At 47.3% G+C, this 27,110-nt stretch overlaps 1 protein-coding gene across 1 annotated transcript in view; it reads left to right on the forward strand.

Annotated features, from left to right (window-relative positions):
• LOC119458788 (potassium voltage-gated channel protein eag) overlaps window positions 1–21,463 on the forward strand; it is a 130,326-nt gene extending 108,863 nt beyond the window's left edge. Inside the window, exons 6-12 of the mRNA XM_037720650.2 lie at window positions 566–752; window positions 3,467–3,687; window positions 4,973–5,170; window positions 6,868–7,098; window positions 16,670–16,915; window positions 18,378–18,596; window positions 19,585–21,463. Of these exons, the coding sequence (XP_037576578.1) occupies window positions 566–752; window positions 3,467–3,687; window positions 4,973–5,170; window positions 6,868–7,098; window positions 16,670–16,915; window positions 18,378–18,596; window positions 19,585–20,532 (2,250 nt within the window). The 3' untranslated portion in view covers window positions 20,533–21,463. The remainder of the gene's footprint in view (window positions 1–565; window positions 753–3,466; window positions 3,688–4,972; window positions 5,171–6,867; window positions 7,099–16,669; window positions 16,916–18,377; window positions 18,597–19,584) is intronic.
• Window positions 21,464–27,110: the final 5,647 nt, after the last annotated feature.

Raw genomic sequence — 27,110 nt, forward strand, 5'->3', positions numbered from 1 at the left:
CAACGGCTGCCGGAGCAACGGTTGCCGCAGCAAAGGTTGCGCCTGTGCGATCTCGGAGGTGACGCTTAGAACTGGGTTGAATTGAGCTATAAGTTATACACCTTTTATAGCTGGTACGGACTCTTTTTTTTTCTCTAACATAGCGCAAACTAGAGAACCACAGCAAAGCAACGATGCGCGAAAGGCGATAATCTGAGCTCTGACTAACAACCTATTGTTTATCCAGGGGAAAAAAGCCTTTACGTAAGCACAAGCTCGGGCTTTACGCCTGCGTCACTCCACTTTAGTGCATCTCATCATGCACAAGCGTCATCCGTGCTCCGAAAGTGCAATTTCGCCATCTGATGGTATATAATGGAAGCTTAAGCGTTATGGTTGTTCGGAGCGTGAGGCCAAGTTCGTGCAGTATACGCATGCGCGGTCGTTTGTGGCATATCCCTCTCACCCACGTGGACTTCTATACGTAGGGTTTAGAAAGGCAAACGTCGCAACACCATGGGCCGCTGTGAAGCACGTAGTCCTACAGCTGCTGAGCGTGGTTAACACTTAAATCGCCGTTACGCAGGTCCGCTACGTCAACGATTCACATCACGGCCTGAAAGCGGAGCTTGTTGGCGGGCCCCCTAGAGGGACCATGTACGTGACGTCACTATACTACACCATGACGTGTATGACGAGCGTCGGCTTCGGCAATGTGGCCGCCGAGACCGACAACGAGAAGGTCTTCACCATATGCATGATGATTATTGGAGGTGAGCACGGGGCTACCAGTTTTCTTGCCACGTCATGGTTACGTCACGCCATCCCCTGCTCACCTGCGTCTACTTTGTCTTGCTCCGTCAATTTTTGTTTTTATTATTAGTCGTGACCCCACAGTGATTTTTTTTTCTTTCTCTTCCTACAGCCGTACTACGTTCGTTGTCGTTTCTCCACTTTGTCATGTGTCGTCTTGTTCTTTCTTCCCTCTTTAAAATTAGGTTAAATTATGGGGTATTACGTGCCCGAAACCACGATCTGATTATGAGGGACGCCTTAGTGGGGGACTGCGCATTAATTTCGATCTCCTGAGGTCCCTTAACGTGCACCCAATGCACGGCACACGGACGTTTATGCACTTCGCTCCCCACCGAAATGCTGCCGCCGTGGCCGGTATTCGAACCCGCGACCTCGTGCTAAGCAGCGCAACGTCAAAGCGACTTCGCCACCACGACGGGTATTCCCTCTCTATGTTAAATTTCTCTTTCCATCCCCTCCTTCCTAAAGAGTTCCTAAAGGCAGGCGTTGAGCGTTTTCCTGTGCCACTTTCCAGCCTGCTCCTTCCCGTCTTTTCGTCTCTGCCAATTAAATGTATCCTTTCAAACCTCATAATATTAATTAATGATAAGGTCATTTCCTGTGCCGTGTTGTCTTGTTCTTACTTGTCCTGTGCTGTCATGTCCCGTCACGTCCTTTGTTGTTCTGTCCTGTCCGGTTACGTGCTGCAGGTCTACTGGGGCGCGGTCGTCATCGAAGGTTTACGGAACGCAGGGTCCGCGAAAAATAATGTATTATTTTACGCCTCGGCAACCACTCTGTTGTTTCAGACTACGTAGTGTTACGCGACCGACATAAGTATTATTATACCCCGTTTTCCTGGCTACAAGATTTAAAAAAAACTGGGCTGGAATTCGGCTTTCTCGCGGCAACCCGCATCCCACAAACTTCCGACGCCAACTGCGCCCGTGCTTACCCAGTGGGTTTGTCTAGCCCAGGCTTCCCAGGTGAGTATACGAACGTAAGTGAAACATGTATGTGTAGGACACGGCGATGCAGGCACACTGTGCTCGCTGTATCTACGACGGGAACGTGGTCATCGAAGTGTCGCCGAGCACATCGATTTAAATATTTGGCCTAGCCGATTAGGACTTTATTCATCATCAAGAACTTCTCTGAAATCGTTTCGCTTTTGCGGTGTGTGTGTGGTGCTTGCGGCACATTTCTGTGGATTTATAACCGTCTTGTAGTTACTAACCTTGCGCAGAGCTGCAGCTGCAGACTTTCCTCTTTCTGATTTTTTTTTTTTTTTTTTCTCTCTTTGCGTCCGTTAGGCATTGTAGTATGAACCTTATCGACATGGTATATGAAAACGAAGACGAGGAAAACGTACACACAACACAACCTTCCTGTTTTCAGTGTTATTTCGCGTTTTCCATCCACTTATGTGACCTATAGTGTTCTTTGGCTGTGTAAATGAATGTTTGTCCATGTCGCCTTTTTATTATTTTTTTTTTCGTTTGCTTGTGCTTATTTGGTGCGCTTGTGCTTGTATTTTGTTTCAGGAAACGGTAATTTTGCGAACGGACGAGCTTTATGCTGGGTGTGATGATTTCGCACGGATTTTTTTTTTTCAATGCTTTCCTTTATGCCTCTTCTGTTAGCTTCATCATTTCTGTTGTATCATTTTCTTTGCATTAAAACTGATGTACCTACTCCTGCCTTGGCTGCCAAAAGGATGATGAATGAATGAATGAATGAATGAATGAATGAATGAATGAATGAATGAATGAATGAATATGAATGAATGAATGATCTATGGTGGTTTGTTGCAAAGAATTCGGCTACCGTTACCTTCCCCATCCACTTTGCTTCAGGACATGCCCAACTTGCAGCGAATATTTCCGTAGGATTGAATTGAGTGAGGCAGGTTGTCGTCGAATAGAAGACACGAGATACGGTAACATGAATGTTGAAAAAAATGCAATAAGCGTGTTCGTTATCTTCTCCAACCTTGATCTGTCGATGTCGATCTATCTTTTCTTTCTTTCGTAACAAGCTTATGTTACAGGAAAAAATAAACTGGCCTAGGCACTCATAACTGAACATCATTACGTTTGTTAAGCCCAGATAACGTTAACCCAAAATGTCGTTGAAATGCAACAACCTGCCGTCATTTCCGTTGCCGACAAACAATCTAGACAATTTCAAGAAAAATATAGTCTACAGATTATCTTATCATTGAATATCGGTATTATTGTTTGTTTTGCGTCGTGTTCGTGGTAGCTGTAATTGGGAGTTTAAGTTTCACATTCACAAGTGCACATTTGTATTTACTAAACGACTGCATTTTCTTTTTTCTTTATTTTCTTGTTCTTTTTTTATGTGTGCGACACATGAATTCAACTGTAGTGCCGTGCCGGTTGAAGCCCCCTGTTTTTTTTTGTTTTTTTTTTTTATGCGTAGTATATTTTTTATTATTATTAACGCAGCTCTTACAATTTTCAGCCGTGTAGTCCAACCTCTTTTTTATCTCTACAAGTTCAGTCACCTCATTCTGGTATATGATAAAAAAAAACTCTCTATATTGGCCTCAGGGCCAACAGGGTAATTGAAGTAATTACCTAAATAAATATAGAAAGAAGGACAAACTGTTGACGTCAATTCGATTCTTTCTTCGTGCAAAGCTTTGGGGATTGTCACTGGGTTACAGCGCTGCTGTACGCGACCATCTTCGGCCACGTGACGACCATCATCCAGCAGATGACGTCAGCGACGGCGCGCTACCACGAGATGCTCAACAACGTGCGCGAGTTCATGAAGCTGCACGAGGTGCCGCGAGCTCTGAGCGAGCGCGTCATGGACTACGTGGTCTCCACCTGGGCCATGAGCAAGGGAATCGACACCAAGAAGGTGCTCAGCTACTGCCCGAAGGTACGCGACAGTGTTTTCACTGAGCGTCATCATGACAGTCAGTGACGTTCCCGTCATCCAGTGTAAGCTATGTTTCACAAGCTAATGCCATAATTGCCGAGGCTGTGCTACACTGATAACGCACATGGGAACACAACACGGAAACACAAAACGTAGTACGCGGACATTGCGCTCTAGCGACTGTATTATTGGCGAAGTCAATGCTGTAAAACCTCGCTATAACAAAGTTCAAGGGGCAGTCGAACTTACTCCGTTATACACGTTACTTCAACAGCTGACTTGGGCTGGTTGGTGAAACATTCTTTCGTCAAGGAAAAAGCTTTCTTAGGGCGCAATTAACACGGAAGGAAAGAAGGCTTCAGGCAGAGCTCTGTTCTGTCGCGTTCTTTGCTTCCGTATGAATTGTGCGCTAAGTAAGTCTTCTCCTAATGACTTCGTTATAACCTTTTCTTTATAGCGCGGTTTGACTGCATGCAACGTTGATGGGATGGATGGGAGGGTCATTATGTAAGTCTATGTAAAAAGAAAAAAAAAACATGCGAGGTTGTTTCACTACCGAATACACGCGGAACGAAACCGTAAACAGTCGAAACAGATTATAAAGCATCGCAAAACGGTTTGGGGACGTCGACAGTACCGTAAGACACCGCCAAGGATCATATAAAGCAGCGAAAGCCACCGCGGGTCGGCCCGGTATTCCACTGACTCCATATGCATCTGCGGGTGGCGGTGTTGCGTTGTCGGGTTCAGGGGGCGTTAGGTGTCTGCACTGCGCTTTGATATCACCAGTGTAGATGACTAGGGGGAGGCACCGGAAGAGAATAAACGCGGGGCGCTTTGCGGCCCCAATTTAATTATCTGCTTCTGCGCATGATGGAGTCTGCTGCCCCTCATGCTCCCTCTCCCTCTATTCACTTTCCACTCCCTCTCCTCTGACAATGCTCTGTCGTGCTCCTTCAAGGGTTGCAGAATTAAGCGTCATTTCCCCCTATAGATCAATAGAGAGCTTTAGAAGTGGGGACCCAAGCGGCTTGGGGACCCAATAATATTGCGGGCCGCAAGTGCGCATGCGCAAAACCCGAGTTAGTCTTACGTTCTTGTGTTCGCGTTGACCCAAGACCCGAAAATTCGAAAACTAGCGTGGGTCGCCGAGCCGTCTTGGGTCTTAAAACCGCACACTTAATCCGTGGTACTAACACAGTGATTACGTGCAGACATGGCGACGTTGCGAATCGAACGCGTGCTGTGGCTGCGTCACTGTGACGTCATCGATGTCGTCGCGCAGGACATGACGGCGGACATCTGCGTGCACCTGAACCGCAAGGTCTTCAACGAACACCCGGCCTTCCGGTTAGCGAGCGACGGTTGCCTACGCGCGCTCGCCATGTACTTCAGCATGGACCACTCGGCGCCTGGCGACCTGCTCTACCACACCGGAGAGAGCATCGACACTCTCTCGTTCGTGGTCGCCGGTTCGCTAGAGGTTCGTGCGACGCTGCTCGTCGCGTCTTGTACTACATCCTCCCACTGGCACTCGACGCTTGTTTGTGTAACGAGTATAATTGATTGGTTGATTGGTTGATTTATTGATTGATTGATTGATTGATCGGGAGACTGGTTTATCAACTAACCGATTGACAGATTGCTTGGTTGATTGATTGCTTGATTGGCAGTCTGAATGATTCATCAGCTAATTGATTGACTCATTCATTATACGAATAAATGATTGACTGGCTGATTGACCGATTAACTGATTCATTGATCAACTGGCTGACTGTCTGATTGGTTGACTCGATTGAGATGAAAATTGTTGACCGCTTTGATTGATCAACAAATTGACTAACAAATTCAATAGTCGATTATACGATGAATTGATCAACTGATTGGCTTGCTCATCGGTTGACTTAGTGCTTAATAAATTAACTGATGAACTGATTGACTGATTGATTGCTGAGGTTTAACGTCCGGAAGCAGAACAAGGACTACGACAGACGTCGTAATCGAGGCCTGTGGAATAATTTTGACCACCTGGGGTTCTTTAGCGCGCACAAAACAAGCGCTTTTTGCATTCCGCCCTCATCGAAATGCGGCAGCCAGCTGCGGCCGGAAATTGACCCTGTGACCTTGTGCTCGGCAGCCCAACCCAACGCCACTTGTCCAGTATACACCCACTATGGGCTCGTTAAGCTCGTAAGAAAGTTGACGCGCTTGACACTTCAAGCCGCTACAATGGCTGTTTGAGAATCGTTTGCTGAGAGAATGAGGGTAATCGCAAGGACTACCGGTTTACTACCCCAAACACAGGAACTAGCCCATACTACTACCCCATACACAGGAAAGGAGTAGGCTTGCAAACCATCCCGACTTGTGGGCAAAAGCCCCGAGTCCCGACTTGACCCAGTCAGAAGAGCCAGATGTCCCGACTTATGCGTTTTTTTTATCAGTTGAATAGCAATCAATAAACCAGATTTCTTTTTTATAATGTCTGGCAGCTAGCTTGATTCCATCGTATTTTCTTTTGTCTTCAGTTGCGGGGTCATAAACATGAAGACGGTTTCGTTTTTATCGTGGTTTTACTTCTGCTAGAGGCCCTAACCGTTCACAGTTCCTCTACCTGTACTGCTATGTGTGTTATCCAAACAAATACTGCACCCTTCTTGATGGAAGTCGCGATAAGGAGGAGGAAAGAGAAAAGCAGAAGGCAGGGACGGTCGCGATAAGGAGGTGCTAAAAAATATTGTGCACCACAAGCTGACGGCTCCTGTCACTGACCGGGTCAGTCCCTCGTTTCCGATAAGCAACATTATCTTTAGCAAACACAAACGAGTCAGCTGGTATGTTATTTCTTTTTTCAAATACGTCGTCGTGTCAGCGCAAAGGCACAAGGCACACGAAAAGTAGACATAACCCCATCTTTCTCATTGATCGTCAACTGCAAGCGAAATAAAATGTACCTACGATGTAATTCTGGCAGCTGTAAATATAACACCTTTCAGCTGCTGTTATAGCTCACGTGTCACGCTTTCAGCGCATGTTCCACGTATTCGGGTACTCGCATCACGAGCGAGGTTGTATATGAGGAACCACGAGACTTAAAAGTTTGACAAGCGCTGCTCCAGAAACTCTGTTCTACCCGCAAGTCTGCGCTGACTGTACAACACGGCGGCCTCCGTCGCGCAGGTGATCCAAGACGACGAGGTGGTGGCCATCTTGGGCCGGGGTGACGTGTTCGGCGACGCCTTCTGGAAGGAGCCCACCATTGGCCAGTCGTGCGCCAACGTGCGCGCGCTCACCTACTGCGACCTGCACTCCATCAAGCGAGACAAGCTGCTCGAGGTGCTCAACTTCTACCACGCGTTCGCAAACTCCTTCGCGCGAAACCTCCTGCTCACATACAACCTCAGGCACAGGGTGAGTACTCCGGCAGCTCCACATTCATTCATTCATTCATTCATTCATTCATTCATTCATTCATTCATTCATTCATTCATTCATTCATTCATTCATTCATTCATTCGTTCGTTCGTTTATTTAAACTGAAGACGTGTGCTGGTCCGGGCTGGTTGGTACATTAGGACGGGAACAAACAACGCTAGGACGGGACAACGTGAGTACTGTACGACAGGAAAGACGCTGACACTGACTAAGTGAGTACGACTGACTTCAGCGTCTTGTCCGCCGTACTCATCTCATCCCGTCCTAGCGCTGCTTGGTCCCGTCCTAATTCATTTGTTTGTACGTTCATTCAGAATGCCTCAAGTTCGGAATGATCGCTTTTATCGTGTTATCGCTCGACGCAAGACGCACCTACTGTATCCAGAATGTTTTCAAATGTCGTCAACAACTCTACAGCGAAGGAGTCTTGTCTGATCAGATTGCGCGCACGACGCTGATAATGTCGTGCATTCTAGAATGTATGCACGAGCACCAGAGAGTACTTTCCGGAATGTACGTTGATACACGTATAAACAGTCGGCACACTTGACGCGTCAGTTCAGTGAATACGACGAAACGCGACCTCGCTCGCCGCTATGGTCGTGATTTCAGTGTTGCTCGTCTTCCTGGGCACAGCTTCGCGCTATAATGAGTTACATTCATGCTTAACTCGCAATTTCCGCAGTGGCAGCGCTTCGTCATTCCGTGTCACAACAACGCAACAACATTATAGCTGCACTGTTCCATCCTAGGCTAACGTATATGCGCACTTACCAGTGTTCACATATATGGGATGTAACGTCAGGCGACGACTCGGCTTCGTAGACTCAGCGTAGACAAAGCTCTCGACGGACATCGCTCGCTCGGGATAAGCGCATATGAGAAGGGCGCGAACGATATACTATTACGAAGGCTTTGCGAGGCGGATGTTAGGACAACCTTTATTTGGCCCGAGGGGTAGGAGGAAAGAAGAGAAGGCAGAGTTGTCAACCAGTAATGTATCTGGTTGGCTATCCTACGCTGGAAGATGGGGAAAAGGCGAGTAGAATCACTAAAGCGAGAGAGCTGAAGGGGGGGGGGGGGGGGGGGGGGATGGTGCCTAGGTGTTTCCGCGCATGCGCATGGAGGGCACCACTAAGTCAAAGACATTCACAAAGGCCAGTCGCCCTCAAGAAGCACAAAAGTGCCTTCACATGCATTGTGGGCCGACGAGAGACTCGGTGAAGACCCAGCGCAGCCCACGATGATGACGTTGACACACAGGCGATGTAAAGGAAAGACAAACATATGATGATGATGTTTATGAAAGGACAAACTGGCATCCATACGATTGTAGCCACGAAGCTGCAAATGAAACCCAGTATGGGTTTCCAATAAAGAAAGCTTCGCAGTTGAGGAAAAATTGGTCCTGTTCCGAATATTTCCATAACTGCGAAGCTTTCGACCTGAGAAACCCGTATGGGTTTCCTTTGTAGCTTCGTGTTGCATTCGGGCGGATGACATTTCTTTCTTTCATGAACCTTTCTCCACCTTGCGGGATTTTTCAGAACTGATATGCCATGATGGTGATGGCGATCATGATGATAAATGAAGGAAGGAAAAAAGAATGCAGCAACTCCACTGGAGTTGTCTAAGTATGCGTAAGCATACACCCAAGTTTAACTTGGCCCACACCCAAGTTTCAGTTGGCCCACCCTCAAATTTCAGGTGGCCCACCAGTACTATAAGCTTCACCATGCATTTTCTATGCAGCCTTATGTATCCCTATGCGCCTTCTCTCTGATCAAGGTTTTTTTTTTTTTTAATTATTCCTTATAGCTTATAAAACCACCAACCATCTACATTTACACTACTATAACGATTAAATGTCTTAACTTCGCTGATTACGCATTTTTTGTGCAGATACAAGGCATTAACTCTTTTTCGCGTGAGGGAGCTGGGGTATTCGCCAATGAATGCTTACGCATTAAAACCCTTTCTGCAGAGTTCCTGCCCTAACCTACGTCCCTTAATCAAGTATTACTCTAGTAGAAAAGATTCTTGGGCCATGGCCTATGCATTCTTGCATGCAAAAGGCCACAAAAGCCCTTCTGCAGTTCGTGAAGAGTGCTGGATTGTACGAACGCTTGTGACAGCGGAGATTCTTCTTTGACTGTCTCTGCGAATGACTGACTCCAATTTTTTTAATTTTCCCCTTTGCTCTCCTTATCTATTCTTCCCCTTTCCCCCTCCCCAAGTGTAGGGTAGCCAACCGGGCACGTCCTTGGTTAACCTCCCTACCTTTCCCTCTTCGTTTATCTCTCTCTCTCTCTCTAGTACAAAACGTCATAGAATGAGAAAAAAAATGAAAGGCATCCGTTTTGTTCTTGTCCTAGACACTTCAAGGACCAAAATTTTGGGAAGCATTTTACCCGAAGGGTAAAATTAAATTTTAATCTAAAGTAAAGAGCTTCACGTCACCACCACCCAGGCCCTATTGGAGAACGCTTATTTCTAGCGGCTCCCGTTGTAGGCGCTCCTGTAAAGCGTGCACTGCCACACTAGGAGGCATTGAGTGGTGAAAGCTCCCTAACAAGCCAGCGGGCAGCACATGATGGACAACTTTTCGTAACTATATGTATCAGTGAGCAGTACGTAAGCACAAGGTTAATTTTAAATCCTGTTACCAAGATATTACGTATGCGTATTCCTACATACACTTGTACGGGGTGTCTACCGGAACGGTCCGCGTAATTGCGGCGGCACAAGACCCACTTCATTGACTGCTGATGTCGTTACTTTGGCATTCATCATCTTATGGGTGGGCATCTGTGAACCGACGTGGGTGATGTGGAGACGTTACGATCGTCCCAATGTATCTGAACCTTTATCTAGGTTTAGCCAATTGAATAAGCCATTAAGGAGCTCACGCTGACGATCGGCAGAGCAGACATTTAGAAAACGTATTGGATTCAATTGAAGTCGACTCAAATCACTTTTATTTTTCCAGAAAAAAAATCTCAAGTGTGTGGTAGACTTATAACCAGCAGGTAGATCGAACAAAGCATCTTAGTTATGCAACGTTCCCAGATTAATGTTGCTCAAGGATCCAGTTCTCAAGTATCAGATCAGTTCTGATCTGAGCAGCGGAAAGACGCAGAGCGAAATCGCTTAAGTTCCAACGGATAATGCGTATTTCAATTCATTTCATTTGATTCAGGAAACCAGTACATAGTTTCCTAGGGGACGAGTGTAGAGGCAGAAAAGGCGTCAAGCACTGACCAGAGCGAAATTAAATTTGAACAATGTTCCGAAAACATACAGTGTGACTGGTATGCGTTCGACGCTCCGGGAAAAAATATAACAGCTAAACAATTAATTCAACTCAGCAGGAATTCGCGTACGCAAGCGGGGACCGTTTTCGTGAAGCGAACACTGAAAGCGAAATGCAGGAAAGGGTCACTCTGTTAATACGATCGAACAACCTTTCATCAGTTTGCTGTTGGGCCAGTTGGTACGCGATTTCGCAATTTAAAACAACGCCAGGAAACGGGACAATAAAGTGAGACACACACAAACCTTTGTGTGTATTCATCTCAAGAAGCGCGCATTAATGCTTGTCAGCGTAAATTGAATTGTTATTCGCGAATAATACCGGCAATAGCCATTCCGCCCCCCCCCCCCCCCCAACTTGATCATTACTAGTGCAGCAATATCAAACCTTTCTTGCGGAAAAACCGGCTATCCGGTTATTCGATTCACCGTTCATTCGAAATGGAAAACCGGATAACCGGAGTAATCGGTTATTCAGTTGGTTATTTTGTTCGTAGTATCCCGATATTCGTATATTCGGATGGCCGGATATTTGTTCGTCTGTACTTGTGCCGAAATTACCTCTCTTTCTATCTTGTATTTTTATGTTTGTAGTTATTTTTGCAACCGCTCGTGCGAACCCGATATTTGATCTGGTTAACCTCCTTACCTTTCCTTTTTTTTAAACACACCATATTCGGGTCCGAATATTCGAATATCTGGCTAACCGGTTATTTCAACCGGATATCCTGAATATCCGTTTCTTGAAATACGGTTAACCTGTTTTCGAGACGGGATTCACTTCCCTCCGGTTAAACCGGATAGCCGGTTTGACGAATATTTGCAAGCACTAACTCTTTATTAAAAAACATACAAGCCGCCGCCGGCCGTCATTTAACAGCGCGATCGCGCACGCGCGCTCGTTCGCGCGTCACGCGAAGGAAAAATCCCGCCCGGAGGGCCACGGACGCCGCCGATGACGTCGCACGACAACGAGATTGTCCTCGACATCTCGCGGCACACGAACGGGTGTCTCGGTCGCTTCATAATTGCGGCCCACGCCTGCATCGCGTTTCCATTTATAGCACCACACGCGCGTGCCAGCGGCTCCTTTTTTCCCCCTTTTTTAGCAACCACCCCGACGCCGTCTGACCTGACCCCAAAAAAGGGATATCTAGGGAGATTGGGAGGGAGAGAGAGTGTGAAGCTTCGGAATCGCCGCGAGAATTAGCGGATAGTGGCTTCTACGTTCTTTTTCGAGCCACTCAACTGTGCACTTTCTGTCGTTTCATTTCACTTTACCTCCGTTATATACGCAAACGTTAGAGAGGTGGGGGAAAAAAAGAGGAAGCTTGGAGAACCGCTATCCCTCTAAACAACGGCATAAGCGGGACAGGGCTTATACGTGCGTACAAACGCGACGGGGAAAAGGCCCTTGACCCGTAGCGACACCCCTGGCCCGGATCACTGGGGGATGACCGCGCGTACGTCCCCTTCTTTGTTTTTTGCATCTCCGTCCCGATTCGGGAGACGGGTGGGAAAGCGAAACAGGGCCAGGGTCGAGGGGCGTCCTTGTCGGGAATCCCTTCGGCCGACCTCTTCGAACTCCCGCCCTCCCTCCCACCCGAACGACCGTCGTCGGGTGGCGGCTCGTAAGGCAGGCATTCCCGATGCATACGCTCCGCAGCTTATGGCACGGGCGTCGGCACGCGAAGGGATTCTCTTCCCCATTTATATCTTACTCTCCGTTCCTTCTCCTTTTTCTTGCTTGTTCTTTTTATCATTCATTTTCTTTCGCATTCTTGTATCTTTCTTTCTACATCCCTCTCATTTCTCTGGCATTCTTTTCCCTCTTCTCTTTCGTTGGTTCGTTTTTCCCCTTTTCGTTGTACTATTGTACTTCTGCACTCTCTCCCCTTTATGTCCTCTTTTCGTTGTCTATTTCTTTATCATCCTCCTTCTCCCTTATATCTGATTTTTTAACTCGGTCTCTCTGCACTTCTTAGCACCTCCTTCTTTATCTTACTCTGCCTCTCTCGCTCTCTGTTCGTTTCTTCTATCGTCCCCATTCATTTCCCTCCTTCTCCCCTATGACTTCTCCCCTATGTCTTCTACCCAGTTGTCTTTATCCTATTGCAACGTCATCTTTTATTTCTTTTCTGCCTCGCGTCTGCCTACTTCTATCTCATCTCTTCTCTCCCTCCTCCTTTCCATTCGTGTCTCCATGTGTTTCTATAGCTTCCTTCTTTCAGCCTCTCTCGCTGTGTGTATGCTCTCCCCTAATCCCCTTTCCGTCTTTGTTTCTTCTCCCCTATATCATTCTCTCTAGTGTTTCTATGCACCCATGTACCTTTCTCTTTCTTTCTCTCCCTCCTTCAATCTCTCCCCATTTCTTTCTCCTTCCCTTTCTCCCGTTTGTCTTTATTCTTATCGCCTCCTCAATCTCCCTGTCCTTCTGTTCCTTAATTTGTATCCGCATTTGTGTTTCTTTTCCTCGCTTTCTCCACTCCTACACTTATCCTCCTCTGTAAAAACGAGAAAGAGAGAGAGGGGGAGGGGGAGGGAGGGGAGGGGGAGAGAGAGAGTCTCCATTATGCATCGTTGTCCGCCGGGCGCGGTCCTTTTTACACCGCCACCTCTTTCCCTTTCGATCATCGTTGGCGTTTACACGAACTTTCTTTATACCTTCATTTTGCTTTCTTTCGTTAGCAGCCTCCTGTCGCTGTGGAGTGTTTATTATTTCGCCCGAAAAGCGGCGCATTCTTTCTCAACGCGCTTGGAAACATTAAATCGCAACAGTAAAAAACAAGGTGGAGGAGGCAGCAAGAAACGAGGCCGGCGATGCGCCCGCCTTGGCCCCAAAACAAGGGGAATCTTCAAGATTACGGCTACTTATTTGCTATTATTGTTGCTTTTGTTGTTCAGAGTGTTGGTGGCCATACGGGTAGGAGTGGTCCACGACCGCTGAGCCGTCGGTGGCGTTGAAGGTCGGACGGCGCTGTTTTACTATGTATTCGCGCCTGCCACAGCCCTGCTATAGAGGGCTTTAGTACGTAAATATAAATAATTAGGCAGTGCCTTAATAATTAGGAAATAAGTAGGCCGTGACGTGCCGTTAGCGCTCTTCGTGTTTTCCCCTCGCGGGTTCTCTTTTTATGGTATATTTACGTGGAAGATTGGATGCCGCGTGATGAAGACAACAGCGTGTCGTGTTTAGAAGTTAGGTGCCATAGTTAAAAGGTAACGTCAACGAAAGCGACGGCGACGGCGAAAACAACAACAATGGACGCGTGAGATGCCAGGCTAAAACATGAGATAACTGATACGGCGGTGATGTTTTATCGTTTCACCTCGTCGGTCATGCATATCCTTGCCCACGTGTTCTTCTTTTTCTTTTTTTTTAAATTTTGAGTATATGTTGGGGATAGGTGGGATTTGAGGGCAGATCTATTACAGCACTTTACAAAGAATTACCAGCAGGTTCGCGCTAAAACTTGACCGCCATTTAAGACGGCATGGAAACGAAAAAAAAAATCGTCAAGTTTCAGATGCGAAATGCAGACGGGCTGGTAATTGGGTGTGGATGCGTAATTGACCTAGTCTGCGTGATAGGACGCGGATAGAAATGACCGTAACGGACCGGACATCCATGCGCTTGTCTTGCCGGGTCTCTCATTATTTGTCCTTGGGCGGTCGCGCCCCAGAATCGGTCGCGACTTCAGAAGCAAGTTAGACATGCGGAAAGCTCAGCCCGTGTTTGCAAAGCTGTCCCTATCGAAAGAGTGGTTCGAAAGAAGAGGCGCTGGTTAGTGTCGCAATACCAAGAGATAGATAGATAGATAGATAGATAGATAGATAGATAGATAGATAGATAGATAGATAGATAGATAGATAGATAGATAGATAGATAGATAGATAGATAGATAGATAGATAGATAGATAGATAGATAGATAGATAGATAGATAGATAGATAGATAGATAGATAGATAGATAGATAGATAGATAGATAGATAGATAGATAGATAGATAGATAGATAGATAGATAGATAGATAGATAGATAGATAGATAGATAGATAGATAGATAGATAGATAGATAGATAGATAGATAGATAGATAGATAGATAGATAGATAGATAGATAGATAGATAGATAGATAGATAGATAGATAGATAGATAGATAGATAGATAGATAGATAGATAGATAGATAGATAGATAGATAGATAGATAGATAGATAGATAGATAGATAGATAGATAGAAAAGGATTGCCGACGAGGAAGGAGCCACCTGCTGCTACAGCTTTCCTTCCATCGGTATATACGCGTACCTTGCAGCGGTAGACTGGCCGTCCCCGCAGCCCGGCATTTATCGATTGACACGCCCGCTGTTCTGCCGCATCCACGCCGCCGATCACGTGCTGCCTTTGTATTCTCTTTCTTTTTTTGTGTGTGTGTGTTTCTTTTGTCAACGGAAAGAGCATTTTACGACCGCCAATAGCTGTTAATGGCGCTTACCACGCGTCAAAGTTATCCGTCACTTGTCGCCTCACACAACACCGCCTAGATAGCACAGGGCCAGTTAACTCCGATCCATGACGTCATGCTGCCAGGCTTGAAATTTCAATCGCCAAGCCTGGCGTGACGAAAGCGATGACGTCGAAAAAGCTGCTGCTTACTCGGGATCATCCCCATTAGATTATATGGCCGTCGGGCCAAGTACCATGACGTCATCGATCGGAGTGAACAGGCCTTCTGCTGTCTAGGTGGCGTTGCCTCACATCACTCGCGTCTTGATTTGTCTAGTAAACAAAACAAAACAAAAAAAAAACAGGCTGCGGCGAAGGCACATGACGTCCTGTTCGTGCAAAAGTGTGTTATGAATACGCGCCAACTTTATATGTATCTTACCGAATTTTGTAAAACGCTTCACTTTATGCGATGGGATTCATTCGCTATACCCATTTTTTTTTCGGAAGTTTCTCTATATCAGCTGATTTAGCACTCCTAAGCTCCCCGCTTTATGCGACGAATGTTCCTATATGCTGTGCCGGCTTCGCTCTGCACAGTGTACCTATGCGTGCTCGACATCGACCACGCCCTCGTACCAAACAGTTGTGGAACTTGCTCACACAGATTAGCTTTTAAATTGCTTTGAACAAATCAAATTAAAATCAGCTGGTTTAACATCCCAAAGCAGTGTACTGTCCATGAGGGACGCCGTGGGGTATAGGGGGGATGGGCTATCTAAACGGCACTCTAAACGACTCTCGTTTATCTCAACCACAGGATAATGATGATGTTTATTGGCATTCCCTTTTAAACGGGGCGAATACAAACAGTGACCTAAGCCGCTTGATTTAATCAGGTTTTACTACATACATAGTCATCTGACATTTTGCCTCGATCTCATCTCGATCGTAACTTTTGTATTGAAAATCTCTATATTGTACGGTTGTACCGTCATCTACGCTTGCAATGACTCCGGTTACATCAATCTGTTCCCTGCTCCTTTTTTTTTTTTTTTCCTCCGATACTCTGGGATGGATATTCGCTAGAGCGCCACCTGTACTCCGCGTTCCGCTCCGCGCACGCTAGGAGCCGGTAGTGTGCCGCAGTGGGTAAGAGCCTCTGCAGTGGGCAGAGCCGCCGTTCGTCGTGCGTTCCGCGGGCCCGAAAACCAATCTGCCTAGTGGGCCACAACAGTTATGAGACGTCGCGCAGCAGCTCCGATTAATCACCCCCCCCCCCCTTTTTTTTTTATGCGCAAGCAATAAATGTCCCGTGAGGCAGAAAAGCCGGCGTTTTCCTCAACGAGTGCTACCAAAAATCATCATCAGCGTATATTAAGGTGGATTAAGGTTGGTACAAATTAGAGCAAGGTGGTATAATGGATTAAGGTGCATTAAGGTTGGTACAAATTAAAGCGAGGTAGATTAAGGTAGACTAAAGTGGGTTCAAGTGGATTAAGGGGGATTAGGGTTGGTACAAATTAGAGTAAGGTGGAATAAGGTAGAGTGACGAAGGACATGTGACAACTTATGACGTCACGTGTCATGGGCGTGACCTATTAATTAGAGAAGTCATAATGCCTTCGCATTAAAATCACCTCAGGATACTTAAGCGACTCTTTTTTTCTGCGCTACTTACATTCTTCATTCTCCGCTTCGTTCTGTGCCTCGTTCGCTTCTCTCATTCTCAAATCTCTCTCTTCTTTCTCTCTCTCTCTCTCTCTCTCTGTTCTGTCCCCTCCGTGTAGCTCATCTTCCGCAAGGTGTCTGACGTCAAGCGCGAGAAGGAACTCGCCGAGAGGCGAAAGCACGAGCCCCTCCAGGAGCTCTCCCAGGACCACCTGGTGCGCAAAATCTTCTCGAAGTTCCGCAAGAACGGCTCGGCCAGCTCGGCTGCCACCACGCCGGCGGGCGGGAGCGCGACCGACCACGGCCGCTCTCCCGCCTCCCCGCTCGCCATCCTGCCGTCGCCTGACATCGAGAAGGGCGCCCTGGTGCGTTCCTCCCTATCTCCCACCACGGCCTCTGAGATCGCGCGGCTGATCTCGGAGGCCACTTGCTTACTACCTATCTTTTTTTCTCTGCTTGTCTCTCGAGAAGGAAACCCGTACTCATTGAGTTTAGTACTTGTTTTGGGCGCAAGTTGGTACGGGTTCATTTTGGAAGAAGTATGTGGCCAATAACCAATAACAACAGCGCACTGAAAACATAGACGAAGCAAGGCGCAGACGCAGCGCAAGCGTTCGTGTAATCACTCAATCTCAAGATGGCATCGGCAACCGTCTTTTGTTTTTGCATTCTTTCGAGTCTACCAAGACTCGGGTCACGGTAAGTCGGGTCCATGTAGTATTCTAAACGTGTAATCAACCATAGCCTTTCCTGCAAAAATCACTAGAGGGAATTCCGATACTGCGGTTGTTCAGCTATACCATGGGAAAAACGGGTAGTACAGTACACGGATTTGTCTAAACTTCCTGCGTCTGGCTTCAGCCGCTCTTTTTCACATTAGGCGTGTAAAAGTGCAAAAAGTCTGTGTTAAGTGAGGAAAGGCGGTCACGAGGAAGAGGTATTTATGTATGTATATATATATATATATATATATATATATATATATATATATATATATATATATATATATATATATATATTATTTTTCCGTAATTTATCATTTCATTCATTCAATTAGGGAGGAGAGGTAATTTCCCTATGTTGGCCTTGGTGTCTATGTTGGCTTCCTATGATATATATATATATATATATATATATATATATATATATATACTGCAACTGACGCTGGTCTGCTCCGGACCACTGTTAGTTGCACCTCGCTTCTCGGAGAGGCAGGTCGTGGATCCGGGACCTCGAAGAGGTGCGAAGCGATGCTCATGCATTTCTCTCGCATTCACCGCTAAATCACCGCGCAATTATTTTACTGGGTGTTTTTTTTTCTACACTTGTAATTTATATTTCTTTAAACGCATGCAAGCAGCAAGTTTTCGCGCACATGCCCGATCACTGCGAACCCTTGCTGCATTTATGGCACAATATTTTGTTGATAATGATGTATTTGCAATGCCGCAAAGTCAATTGAACCCAAAAGGCCGAAATATAGACGATTCTTCGCACTATTTTTGATTTCCATGCTTACTGAATCTCCAAGTACTTGCAGCTCCCGCAGACGCCATGTAGTGTCAAAGCTTATTTTAGTAATTTTCTTTTTCTGTTTCTTTTTCTTTTTCTGCAGAAAAGTATACGTAATCCACTAAAGTATTTATCCGAACACTAATTCTCCCTGGCGTCCCTCCGAATCTAGGGTGCGGGTACAGCAGAAACGATACACCTGACCCTCGCTAGCGTCCCTCCGAGAACGACAGCAATTAGCCAAGCAGTGGCCTCCGAGATTCTGCGCGGAGATCTTGGAGGCCATTGTTTAAACATCCGCCGTCTCCTGCCCAGGTTCGTCCGGCCACCCAGGTACCCGCCATCGTGGCGAGCAGCCACGACGGCTCGGGGCCTCAGCCCCCGTCGGCGCCCAAGGTGGTGCACATCTCTGAGGCTCCGCCTACGTCTACGCACGCGCCCAAGCTGTCCCGATGGGCGGCGCTGCGATCGGACTCCGTCTCCACCGGCGACAACAAGGAGAACCAGCCGGCGGAAAACGCACAGCCGCACCAGGTACTACGAGCACAGTTTTAGACAGTCATGGCTGTTGAATACTATGATAGGCAGGATATCGGCAGTACTGATTAGAGAGTAAATAATGGCACTTGAACGTTCTTAGTTAGTTAGATTGAGTTTATTGGCGCAAAACGACTTAAGGCTATGTGCCAGACACAGGTTGATAAAATTTCGTTCGTAAATGCAGCATACACTGCAGTGATTAAGGCTTAATTAAAAGAGTATGTTTCGCCTAAAAAAACTGATCACGTCAGTCAAAGGTATCATTGAAAAAGCTGCCAAGTCAGACGTCTGACATTTAATCTCATCTATAGGATACAAACCCGCATGTCGAACAGGGTTCAAGCTGTTTCTATTTCGTTCCAGTCCAGTCGTGGAAAGAAATAGAGATATAAACGGTTCTTGTACCGGTTCACAAGGTAAAACCCGCTCGCGAACCGGTTCATTGAGGTTCACTTCATCCTTTTTTTTTTCTTTATTAAGAGAAAAATGCTTTTGAAGATCCGCTAGAACGAGGAGGTGAAATTTTGAAAAGTTGTAGCTGTCGTGTTTTTATATATATATGCGTTGTCTTCTTTGGGTTGCGATCATTTAGATTTGCTTCGTTTGTACTTTATCGTTTGTCTATACTACACGTAACCGCCGGGGCAGCTCAGTGGCTATGACGCTGCACTGTCGAGCTCCAGGTCCCAGGTTCGATATTGACCGCGGCGGCTGCATCCCGATGGGGTCGGAATGCCAAAACGCTCGTGTGCAGTCGTTTGGCTGCATGTTAGAGAGCCCCAGGTGATCAAATTAATCAGGAGTCCCCCACCACGGCGCGCCTCACAAATGGCATCGTGGGTTTGGCGCTTAAGACCCCCTGAATAATTTTCTTCACACTGTCGACCGTAAACAATAAGCATTGCGCAACTCATCTATCCAGTGACGTGCCGACGCATTCGATGCCGTTGCACACTGACATCGCCCAATGTTGCCCTTATAGGTCATCGTCAAGCCGACCGTGCCGGCGGCCGCTCCCGTCGCGCCATCCATCAAAGAACAGCCCGCCGCCGCGGCTGCCAGTGCCGTGCTCGTACCTCCAGCGAGGCCCACCGTCGTGTCGACAGGGCCGGCTCAGAACGGCGGCGGCGGCGCCCCACATCGAGGCCTGTCCAAGTGGGCCAAGAGCATGAGCTCCAAGCACGAGACCATCGAGGAGACGGCTGAGCCGGAGACGTCTAGCCCGGGCAAAGGCAGCGAAAGCGAAGAGGCACCACCGCCTCCGCGCCAACAGCAGCAACCGCACCCCCACCAGCAGCAACAGGTACAACACCAGCACTACCAGCAACAGCCTCCCCAGAGGCCCCCGCCGCTGCCGCCGCTAGAGGCGCCACCATCTCAACCCTCGGAAAGCTTCCTGTCCCCGCGCGCGGGAGGGGGCCGCGACTACCAGCAGCTCCTGGCCAACCTGATGGACATGCGCGTCGACCTCAAGATGGAGATCCAGAGGCTGCACACCAAGGTGTCCAGGATCGACGATCACCTCGTGGAACTGCTCAAGAGCGCCGGAAGTGGCGGGGGAAGCAGCGGGCCTTCCTCGCCTCCCAGGTGCGACCCGCCCGAGGCCCCCGGGGTCGACGTGGCCGAGGCGACGTCGTCCTCCTCCAGGCGCGCCGCCGGCGGCGGCAAGACTTCGAGGCAGGACGCCTCGGACGGCAAGAGCCGCAGCCACTCGCTCAAGCGCAAGTCCAGCCACAAATCGAAGGCGTCCGAAGGTGGCGCCAGGGACTCTAATAAGATGGCGGCGACGGCGGCGGCGGCCACCACGGACTCTTCGGCGGCCGTGCGTGCCATGCTCGAGAGTGAGATCGCCGAGCAGGACACCGAGTGCGGTTCGCTTCCGGGAAAGGACTCGTCGGCGACGTCGTCGCAGCACGACAGGCAGCAATAACGACGCTGTGCGCGCCATCTGTGTGTGCGTGTGGGACTACTGTGAGCCGCCGATGGTGGCGCAAGCGCAACACTTTTTCGTTTCCTTCGTTTTTGGAAACCCGCAGTAGCGCGCCGTTTAGTGAGGGCAGTAGTTGCGGTCTTCGTCAGAGGGCGTTGCTACGCGCGGTCCGAGAACGAGGGAGATGACAAGCGGCGTCGGGCCTTTGTCCTCGGTGCTCCAGCCTCTTGCGTCTCCTGAGATAAACGTATCTCACCCGTAGGGACGCAGTTACAACTCTGTATCAGCCCAGGCGAGTCCTGGCGGCTCGCTTGAAACTGGAATCGCTACAGCATACTGCCTCTTACCGCTCTTCCACTCTTCCGGTGGCTTGCGCAGCTCAATCGTTCTCGCATCGCGTAGGCGGCTCGCAGGGACGTCACTGTGGCCGCCATGTTACTGAACCGCGAGTATGCAAACGTGACTCGTTTGGAATGAAGTTTTGACGAGTCGGGAATTAGCGATTGTGTAAGAACATCGTGGCTCACAAAGGCACAACGCGAGCGAAAGGCGCACGCCACACCAGTGTTGTATTTCCGATTTCCAATCGCCAATCGATAAAGTCCGCTTTACGGGTGCTTGCTGCACTCGAACCGCTTATCGTATCTCTTGAACTTGATACACTTATCCTGCATTGGCGAATGAGTACAAGTCGTTAGTCACTTTGCTGCGCATCGCCATCTGCCGCGTCTTTGCTATCTTTCCTTTGCTTCAGTGGTAGCAGTCAAAAGTGTGCAACACCCCGGCATCGATGGATGTTCTAAAACACCACAACATTGAATCTGGTCGGCGTGATTAATAGTGCCGCAGCATTGAACATCTAACATCCTTCTAATCTGTCCTTATACCTAATCTCATCTTCATATTTTCCCTGTACATAGTAGTACTAAGCTAAAGGAGGCTAGTAGAGATTCGTGCCCGTCTCTTCTTTCATTGAATGAAGTTTTTCTCTCGCGTTCGCAAGTACTTGAGAACCTCTCTTCTTTATCACTAAAAAGTACAGCGAGCGGTTTTTCTTTCATATTTCCTGACAGTGCTGCGTGTGTGTGTGTGTGCCTTTCGTCCGTACTGTGTCAAAGTGGACACTATTATTCGCGCATGCGTGAAAGAAAGCACGCCGGCGTGCGTACTCTGCTTATTTAAGAAGAGCGTGGCAAAGAGCTATCCACGGTGAACCAATATGGTGCTTGTGACGTCACCTACAGGCCATCTGCTGAAAGGGCGGACGACAGCGACAGAAGGACAAAAAACGCTTTTACCAGATGGGGGCTCAACAGGCGGGGAACAGAAAAGGCTTTACAAGCTTCAATGTCTGAGGTTATTGCATTCCTATGCAACGTGCTGAACACAAGGAACGTCCGATTTTGCTTTAAGAAAAAGCCCAGGCACCGCACGTATGGTTGATCGACTTTCGTGGCGGGACGACATTGGCTTTGATCCGCCTTCTTCGAGATGAAGCTTGTCTGCTGAGAAGCTTTAAAAAAATGCGATCTGTGTTGAAACGCACATTTCGTTTTGTATGTCTTCACACTGAGGAAAATGGAAGGTCCAGAGTGTCAGAGAACAAAAAGCTTACAAAAACAGGTTGACCTCGAAGGCGTTACCCGATTGCAAGGCTATACGCTCACCTTTACAGTCTGAAGCGATTTGAGAGGTGATCGTTTCGCAGCTTACTGCAGGAGCTCTGTTCTCTAAACTGGTGACTTTTTTTGTTGTTTGTTTGTTTGTTTTGCTGGACTACGTGCGGGTACAAATATACTCTGCATGGCCAAAATAACAATGAACCAGTTGTTTTAATTCTCATCTTTGTGGGGTGGTGCTTGGGCTCGGTTGAGTTAAAGTGACATCGCCTGCAGTGATCGACCAATGATGCAACCTAAAGCTAAAATTGAAGATCGTCTAACGTTTAGAGACACGGCGTCCCAGAATGCCAATTCATCCTTTATCCCCGGGTCATCTGGCTCGTTCATTCCGAATTAAGGGCGCCGAAGCGTGTTCACTGAGTTTTACTGGTTTTTTTTTTTTTTTTTTTTTTTTTTTTTTTTTTTTTTTTTTTTTTTACTTAGCCAGTGGCTGCAATCATTCCGTTTGTGCGATCACCAACGCTTCGCTTCATTCTGTCCACGGGCAGCGAACTCACTCTAAGACGAGTTTCTTACTACCGCCTCATTTGTCTTGTTGCGAAACGACATCCGCCCTTCTGCGCTGTCCTTCCTTTCGTGATGCCTAGCAACGCCCTCTGTGTTCTTTAAGGGACACTAAACACAAGCACATAATCAGACCGTTGTTTCAAGAATGTCCACGACGGTGGCGCTCTAGCAGCGCACATAGTCTTAGAAATCGAGAGAACGATGCAAACGTGTAGGAGAGGATTGGCACCGCCACTGCGAAACTACGGTCATGGCTTCCGTGGCGTATAAACCCCTGTTTATAATTAGTACGTTGTAGTCAACCGCTGACAGTAAAATAATTTGAGAACTTTTGAGTTCCAGCGGGAAATAAAACGCAGTGTTGGCATTATTTATGTGCTAATTTTACAAAGAGACACTGTGATAGTTCTTCAGACCGCTCTTTCGGAGATGTTTGAGGTAGTGTGGCGCCCTCTATGCGCGACAATTTTACTCAAACCAGGTAATTGCGCATGGCAGAGCGTGGACTCCGAGATTCCCGGCACAGCCTAGCATGTTACGTAGATGACTCCCTCTTAGTCGCGGGTGATTTGAATTGCGGAAGAATCGCGCTGTTCCCCTGTCTTTCTGTGACAAAGTTCTTCCGTACTATAAAGGTCATCTCTCCGGGGCATGAAACGAACTTCGCGAGCTTCAGTAAGAGTGTCAACCGTCTGGATTGATTTTGTGTTTCTCTTTAGTGTCCCTTAAAGTTTGTTTTCTTAGCCATGCAGCGCGGTCACGTGACTGTTGAGACACAACGTGAAGCCTTTCGTGCTCCTTATTACGTGCCTCTCTGCCCCTTTACGGTGGTGATAGTGCTGGTGCTGTCTCGCCGACCAATCACGAACCTTGTGATCCATCGACTTCGCCTCGGAAGCCCCTCCCGAGTGATATATAGGACTCACGCAAGACTCTCTATAGGAAAGAAAAAAAAACATGAATATGCAGAAAAAAAAAAGTAAGTTTCTCAAATCCTACTTTCAAGTGCAGAACGTTCAAAGAGCCACAGTGAATTGTTTCTTTTTACTGGTCTATTTTTTCAATTCTCGTGACCTTATCTTTCGACCACGCGTTCACATTCCCTTTTTTTTTTCTCTATTTTTTTGTGTCGAAATATAGCCACTTATAGTCACACCTCTTATTAGAGGCGGCTTTACTGATGCACTTGACACCGTTATCGAACACGTGTACTTATTATGCAACTACGCCGTAACAAACTCAGTGATGTTCTGTTCATTTCAAACATCGCCTACGAGACCACTGCGTTCGGAATTCAGAAACCGTATGTTTTGCTCTTCGGTGAGCAACAACCCATCATTTTTTTTTTCATTTTTATCGGGTATTCTTAATAAGTTATCTCAATGCTTACTTGTCTTGTTTCTTTGTGTTTAGTCGTGAAATGGTGACAGACTTATTCATCGTTATAAAAAAGAAAAAACTAAACCTTAACTGTAGTGTTGCGCACGTGGAACGTCCAACTGCAGTTGTATTTTGTTAGGTTGCTATGTATAATCTGCGCGAAATAGTTAACTTAACCGGTTAACCAGTTGGAAATGAATTCCCACACTTTCCTTCCTTCTTTTCCTTCCTTCTTCTTTTTGTTTTCTTCCTGTCTTGCTCGCACTCTCGGGATCCTTTAGATTCCCGGGAGTGTTGAGGTCTCGGCAATATACCTTCGAAGGACAACGTGCACTTCAACCACAGATCTCGCAATAGTATACCGCTTAAATAGTTACGGCACCAGACGAAGTATCATGTTGTCCCATTTAGACAGCGAATCCTTCGCATAACGAAGCTGCTGCATACATTCTCATCGTTATTTCTTCGTCGAGTGTGGTTTAGTTTGACCAGGACGAAAGCTCGGGCTAATCGGTTCGCCGTTGGGAACGGTTAAGTAGCGCGAAAGACCCGTACGCAAACTACTACGTAAGAGAAAACACAACTGCCTGCGTATTTATCGCGCATTCCTTTTCCTCCATGTCTTCCGCGTTGCTTAACCGTTCCTGAAGTGCTCCGTTTGCCTGCACGAAAGTTGTACATTGTTGCTGATGCTTGCTGCTACTTTGATTGCTTTTCTATTGGTTGTCGCGGGTTGGCCTTGTGAGATCCGTTCTTTGTGATCTCCTTTAATAGTAGGCAGCTGAAGGGTTAACGTTACCGAAATGTGACGATTGTACAAATGTTGAAACGAAAAATAGGAAGAGCCATGCGTTTCGTAATCGTCAGAACGAGTATTGCCTCCTTAATGGGGACAGATGCGCGGGTATAATGTGCAAGAATTTGTCTCGGCACAAGCTGTAAATTTTACTCTAATGTCTTCTGTTAATCGTCATTAAGTTGTTCGGTCATCTGTCTTTCTTGAGATGGAGGCCTCGAGCATGGCGCGCTTGAGGTCTGCATCAGTGTGGACCAACGTTCGGCTTCGGTCGAAATGCGATCAGTGGATGCAGCTTTGAATTTTCGTTGGAAGTTTTTTTTTTTTTTCTTTCGAGAGATTCTGCCGAAGTCTGAGCACTTCCCGAGGTGATGAAAGGGGTGACGAACTGCTCGGGACAATGACGTCAGGGACCACGTGTAAGCGCTTCGATGCGGGTTAATCGGGATGGCAGCTCTTCTTATTACGGTACTCCGGCTATGCATTGACTGTCAGCTCTCAGCAGTAACGGGCAACTAGTTATGTTCTGCAAGCTGGTTTGGGCTGTATCGCAAGAAAACTACACCACAAATGCTAGACCGTAAAGCAGTCATAGTTGTATAAGCACACCGGTTATTCTGCCCCATGAGCCACCGAGCCTCGTCGGCACCGAGATAACTCCCTAAGAAAAGGCTTTGCAACATTATGTTGATTTTATGTTGACTTCATATTGCTTTTATATTGATCATGTGTTGATTTTATGTTGACTTCATATTGATTTTATATCGGCTTCCACAAACTTCCTTCTGGCAGTGAGTGAGTGAAATAACTTTATTTCGGTCGAGAGAAGACGCAGGGGAGACCCCACGCCACCCGCCTAATCCCACGTAGGGACCGCCAAGCCGAGCTTGACGGCCCGATCGCGGGCACTCTGGACGGCCAGGGTTTGGTCATTGAGTTCGGGGCTGCCCAAGAGCGCAGCCCACCTATCCTCGCTGAAGGCGGAGCCGATGGCTCAGTAGATATTCAGACTAAGTTTTCTTAAAAGTGCTTTGCATGGAGAGTACAGTCGCGATAGCAAGGTTGCTCCAGTATGAAATCAACTAAATCACGTTCTGTTGCGTTCTTGTTGATTTTCAGTTGAGTTTACCAAGTGCTCATTTTGACATTCTATTTTCCTGCTAATGTACATATTTAGCGAGAGGCTGCAACGCGCGCGCAGTCCTCACGATACTTTTCGTTGCTTTGCTTGCTTACATGTAAAGTAGATTTCAAATATTTCTTTTTAATTTGATATTGATTTCTATTGATTCCTGCAAACTTCTGGCAATCTATAAATGATCACTGGATATTTTCGGAAACGTAGCGCTGTGCCGTGGCTGCATGCAGTGTCGGCTGTCCCAAAATGGCTCCCACACCAAAAACATTCTATTGATTTAATTATCACTTTCTGGCTACTCTTACAGGCAGTGCGTGACGGAACGTACGGTTTCGGCTGTACCAATGTGGCTCCCATTAAAAAAAATATTTCTAAAACTTTACTGATTATGTGCTGGCCTTCTGACTTCATCAGACTTTTTTTCGACAATCAAAATATTATTGGCGCGAATGAGCGATGCTGCGCATGCGTAAAGCATTCGCCAAGTCGGCTGCGATAGAGACGCGGCTTATGGTTCTTTATGTAGCCCGCTTGTTCTCGTCTCACTGTGTTCACTCGCGCGATTCAAGATCACGTCCCGTTTTTGTTTTTTCTCTCTTCTTACGAGAAAGCTTCACGTGGTCCATTCTGCTGTTTTTCGCACGGAGCAGCAAGGCGCAGCACTCAGTTATGCATGAGCAGATCTTCGCGTGTTTCACTGCTCGCCGAGTCGTTTCTCGACGGCAGCGTCACGCGATAGATCTTGTTTCTCGGGCGCACACATTCCAGGCCCCGACGTCGTACAAAGCGTGAGCATCGACCGGGGGGCGCTTTGGTCGGTCTTCCCCAAATGTTGATTGCACAGCGCCTGTTCCGTCACTTTCATTGTTACCACCCCCCCCCTCCCCCTTTGCGTGTGATCGCGATCAATTCCGTTCCAGTTTGTCCGTTTTGCGATCCTATTAAAGATTGAGTTTGCGTTGAGCAGACGCTCAAATGCATCTAACGCTTGTGGAAATAGATGCTTTTCTACCGTAGTACGGGTAAATCTAGTGTCCGCTTTCAACAATGCAAGGTTCAAGAATGGTTCATTATG

This window comes from Dermacentor silvarum, chromosome 7, assembly GCF_013339745.2.
Source record: "Dermacentor silvarum isolate Dsil-2018 chromosome 7, BIME_Dsil_1.4, whole genome shotgun sequence".
NCBI classification, from domain to species: Eukaryota; Metazoa; Arthropoda; class Arachnida; order Ixodida; family Ixodidae; genus Dermacentor; species Dermacentor silvarum.